Below are 4,801 nucleotides of genomic sequence, written 5' to 3'. Positions count from 1 at the left end.
GTTTGGTAATGGGAGGTGGAGCTGGAACTTCATTGTTCGCGGGACCGACTCTTCCCGAAAGAGCCCGTTGACAGCGCCTGCGCAGTGCGCTTTCTTTGTGCCGGGCTGCAGCAAGCTGCTTGTTTGTGTGCGTCTTTCCAAAGCCAGAGAGGCGGAGAGGCGGGGGCGTGGCTTGGCGTTCCGCACTCTGATAGGGTTTTCGTGGGGGTGAGTGGGCGGGGACAGGGCGGAGCTTCAGATAACAACACTCTGAGGTGGGGCCGGGGCTATTTGTTGCTGCGCTGCCACCGCCCGAGCCATGGTTCGCTCTCCTCTCGGGCTCGCGTAGCAGCAGCCGCCGCCACCGCCGCCGCCACCTCCTCCTTCGCCCTGCGATCAGAGGCTTCATTTCCTCCTCTTCCTGCTGAGCTACTCGCCTCCCAGCGCTATGACCGTCGTCTCCGTCCCGCAGCGGGAGCCGCTAGTCCTGGGCAGCCGCCTTGCGCCTTTGGGCTTCCCCTCCCGCGGCTACTTCGGGGCCCTGCCGCTGGTCACCACGGCCCCGCCGCCTGTCCCCCGGATCCCGGACCCCCGGGCACTGCCCCCGACCCTCTTCCTCCCTCATTTCCTCGGAGGAGATGGTCCCTGCGTCACTCCTCAGCCTCGCGCTCCAGCTTCTCTGACCAACTGCAGCCTCGCCGCGGCGGGGGGCACCCCGCGGGCGGCGCCGAAGAAGCGGCGCAAGAAGAAGGTGCGGGCCAGCCCGTCGGGACAACTGCCCAGCCGCTTCCACCAGTACCAGCAGCACCGGCCGAGTCTGGAGGGCGGGCGCAGCCCCGCGGGCGGCCAGGGCGGCGCGCACGAGGGCGCGGGCCCGGCCCCGGCCCCTACGGACGGAACCCGGACGGACGGAACGAGCTCCGTCCTTGGGCCGCTGCCGCCCGCGGCACCCGGCCAACCTTCGCTCAGGAAAGAGGTGAGGGCGGCGCGCGGGGCGGAGGGCCCGCCGAGTGGGGCGCTCCCGCGGCCACAGCCCGACTGGCGGGTTTGGGGCCCTGCGCCGAGGCCCGGGGGTGGGGGCGGGTGAAGGGCGGCTGTTTACTCGGGAGGGAAGTTTCCGTGACGCCCGCTCACTTCTTGCTGGGGAGAAGGAGGAGGGGGCGGCCTGCGCTGGCGCTGCTGATTGGCTGCCGGCGACCAGCCAATGGGAGGAGTGACTGCGCCCCAGCAACAGCCCCGATTTAGAAGGCTGGCGGCGTTCCAGGGGGTTTCAGCGTTCGGGGCTCGCGGCCGACGGGGTGGGGGCAGGGGCTGACGTCAGCGCGCGCTACGTGCCGAGCGCCCGGGCACCCATGAAGGAGGCGATGCGAGCGCGGGGTTTCGCTTTCGCTGCCCCAGCTCCAGCGGGCCGGGTGGTCATCCGCGCCGACCAGGGCGGTTCCGAGAGGGCCGCTAGCGTTTCGGTTCGGTTCGGCTTTAGTTACCGCTCCGATGCGCGATGTCCCGGCGTGTGGAGAGGCCGGTCCCTCGGGGGCTCTGCGCCCCGCGCCTCTGACCCACCCACCCAGCCTGCTTAAGTTTAAGTTAGTGTCTAGGCTGCTTTTTCCGTGTGTGTGTGTGTGTGTGTGTGTGTGTTAGTGTCTAGGCTGCTTTTTCCGTGTGTGTGTGTGTGTGTGTTAGTGTGTTAGTGTCTAGGCTGCTTTTTCCGTGTGTGTGTTAGTGTCTAGGCTGCTTTTTCCGTGTGTGTGTTAGTGTCTAGGCTGCTTTTTCCGTGTGTGTGTGTGTTAGTGTCTAGGCTGCTTTTTCCGTGTGTGTGTGTGTGTTAGTGTCTAGGCTGCTTTTTCCGTGTGTGTGTGTTAGTGTCTAGGCTGCTTTTTCCGTGTGTGTGTGTGTGTGTGTGTGTGTGTTAGTGTCTAGGCTGCTTTTTCCGTGTGTGTGTGTGTGTGTGTGTGTGTGTGTGTGTGTGTGTGTGTGTGTGTGTGAGTTTGAGTGAGTTATGGCTGATGAGCCGTTCGAACTAGCTATCTGCTCTTCGAGAGAAAAACGAGGCTACTTATTCGAAAAGATTTTATAGCCCAGAAATCCACAGGGAGCAGTTCACTCAGTCGCTGTGGGTCAAAATTGACTGATGGCAGAGTTTTTGTTCGGAGTCTGAATTGACTGGTTTATCTTGAAACTGTTGGCATTGTGTACCGGACTAGACTTGATTGCACAAGCATAATCCAGTGTTCTAAAGAAAAGTTAGTTCACATGCCACCCAATTGCTGTCCCATTGGACTAAGATAGCGGGAGTTAAAGCTGTAAACATTTTAGAAATTGATTTTTGTCAAAACTTTTCTCTGACTTGGTTTCATAGATTTATTCCTTTGTGATAAAGTTATTGCCATTTGAGAGTATTGAGCTTATGTAGCAGTCCTTTGGAGAAAATTACTAATTATGCCCTTAACAGTTCCTTAAATTAAGGCAGATTTCTTCTAAGCTGTGGCCCTCCGAAATTACAGTTGAAGTGCAAGCTTTTCTGCTCATTGCCTTTCCAGATTGTTGACAGTTATTTAGTGCCCTAATTGGCATGTTGCCTTGGACCATTTTTATGTCCTGCTTTCTTAACATAAATGTTGGAAAGGCAGTCAGCTTGCTGGATTACCTAAAACACTTTCATCTAATTATTGCTTCTCAGAATTGGCACTTCTGTTAAGACAGTGATAGAATTAGCACAACAAAGTTAATGAAGCATTTGTTAAAACTAGAAAGATAAGAACAGGATGGATGTACTTGTGTAAGTACTGTACAGCTGGAAAAGTGGTAAATTAATATTTGAAATGCTCGGTTACCAGAAACTGATTTTGTGTACCTAGTAACCATTATAAAAATACTTCCTTGCTTAAAATTCTGGTAATCACATTTTTTGTTGCTCTAATTTTAAAAGAACCTTCCTTTTAAAGGTATAGTTAAACCCTTATTTAACCTAAAGCTCAACCAAAATGAAGCATTTGAAAAATTCCCTTAATATCATTCTTTTCTAAATTTTATTTTTTCTGAAAGGGGTTGACATACATATGTAGAAGATCATTGTTCTCGTTAGAGAGTTGGCTTTTGGTTGGTCAGTTACGGCGGTTCCTAAACAAAAGGAGATGTGTGCATGTATAGACATGCAGCGATAGGTAAATGCAGCAATCAAATAAGGGTTTGAGTCAAGGCAGAACTGTTTTTTTAAGAGTGAAATTTTAATAAGATATACCGATATATGTAGTAAGATTTGTGACTGAACCTTCAGACTGTATTTACTTACTTTTGTGCTCTTTGTTTTTGTAGGTTTCAAAATCAAAGATGGGAAAATCGGAGAAAATTGTCCTTCCCCACGGCCAGCTTGTTCACGGCATACACTTGTATGAACAACCAAAGATGAACAGACAGAAAAGCAAATATAACTTGCCACTAACCAAGATCACCTCTGCAAGAAGAAATGAAAATAACTTCTGGCAGAATTCTTCCGTTTCATCTGATACAACTCCGAAGCCAGAAAAAAAGCCTTTTAAAAATACTGAGAACATTAAAAATATGCATTTGAAGAAAGCACTCCTCAGTGAAGTGAGCCAAAAGGAAAATTATGCTGGAGCAAAGTTTAGTGATCCACCTTCACCTAGCGTTCTCCCAAAACCTCCAAGCCACTGGATGGGAAGCACTGTTGAAAATTCCAACCCAAATAGGGAGCTGATGGCAGTACACTTGAAAACTCTCTTAAAAGTACAAACTTAAGAGTTCTGATTTAAGTATGTATCGCAAGCATTTTTTCACAAACCTGATCTGGACAGTTTCAAAGAAAATCAGTACCAAAATGGAAATTTACCTTGATGCCATATACAAGTGAAAAAGATGAGTTTAAAAATTGCATAAGCTTGTATTATATTTTATACTTTGTAAATATTGTATACCATGTATTATGTGTATATTGTTCATACTTGAGAGGTACATTATAGTTTTGTTATGAAAGTATGTATTTTGCCCTGCCCTAATGGGTAGATGTTTTGTATATATAAATGGAAAAATTTTAAGTGTGTGCTAAGGCACATGGAAGACCAATTTATTTGCACAAGGTACTGAGATTTTTTTTCAAGAAACAGCTGTCTAATTTCAAGGTGAAGATCTAAATGTGAACAACTTACTAATGCACTACTGAAATTTTCAATCTGTGGCACAATCATTGTGAACATAGAACCCTATGTTTCTCTAAATTAATTTCTGCCTTCTAATCTGTAATTACTGGAAAACTTGCCATTTTTACCAAACTCAATTTGTTTTTATTTATATGCATTATTCAAACTTAAAATATCTTTAATTTGAATGCCAACAAAATTGGTTGTAATCAAATTTTCAAATAATAATAATTTGGCCCCCCCCCTTTTAAGCTAGTCGACTTCTTTGTGTTGTGTCTACTTTTCTTGTTTGATTATGGTGTATCAATAGGTTTTTAACTTTCTACTTTACAGGTTAAGTTAGTCAAATAACTTCACAACTACCAGGGCAAGAATCAAAATAATTGTGGCTAGAAAAGAGGTGATTAGCTTCTTAGGATCTATATATAATTTTCAAAATAATTTCAGTGACATACAATTCACATAAGAACAGTGTGCCATCATCATTTTCAGAAAACCGCTCGTACTTGTTAGTGCCCCATTTCCCCCAACATCACCTAGCTTAACTCTAGATAATTGTTGATCTTTATGTGCAGAAAACCATATAATGTAAGATAAAATCTCAGGGGAAAAAAGCCTTTTTGGATAGTTTTAGAATTTTTGAAATCATATTGGAGGCTCTTAAAGCT

The 4,801-nt window shown here is 47.3% G+C and overlaps 1 protein-coding gene across 1 annotated transcript; it reads left to right on the top strand.

The window, feature by feature from the left end:
- The first annotated feature begins 287 nt into the window (after positions 1-287).
- Positions 288-4,391, top strand: PNRC1 (proline rich nuclear receptor coactivator 1). Its single transcript, XM_075554781.1, has 2 exons — positions 288-955; positions 3,292-4,391. The coding sequence occupies exons 1-2, from the start codon at positions 428-430 to the stop codon at positions 3,733-3,735; spliced, it is 972 nt and encodes a 323-aa protein (XP_075410896.1). The 5' UTR covers positions 288-427; the 3' UTR covers positions 3,736-4,391.
- Positions 4,392-4,801: the final 410 nt, after the last annotated feature.

Source organism: Tenrec ecaudatus, chromosome 7 (assembly GCF_050624435.1).
Source record: "Tenrec ecaudatus isolate mTenEca1 chromosome 7, mTenEca1.hap1, whole genome shotgun sequence".
In the NCBI taxonomy this organism is placed as follows: domain Eukaryota; kingdom Metazoa; phylum Chordata; class Mammalia; order Afrosoricida; family Tenrecidae; genus Tenrec; species Tenrec ecaudatus.
Note: the sequence above shows the minus strand (reverse complement) of the source record. Positions and strands in the feature narration are given on the sequence as shown.

What these genes read in the sequence shown, in the direction of transcription:
- PNRC1 (XM_075554781.1), top strand. Translation starts at nt 428, where the DNA reads ATGACCGTCGTCTCCGTCCCGCAGCGGGAGCCGCTAGTCCTGGGCAGC. An exon ending in AACCTTCGCTCAGGAAAGAG is followed by an intron (nt 956 to 3,291) that starts GTGAGGGCGGCG and finishes TTGTTTTTGTAG; the next exon opens with GTTTCAAAATCAAAGATGGG.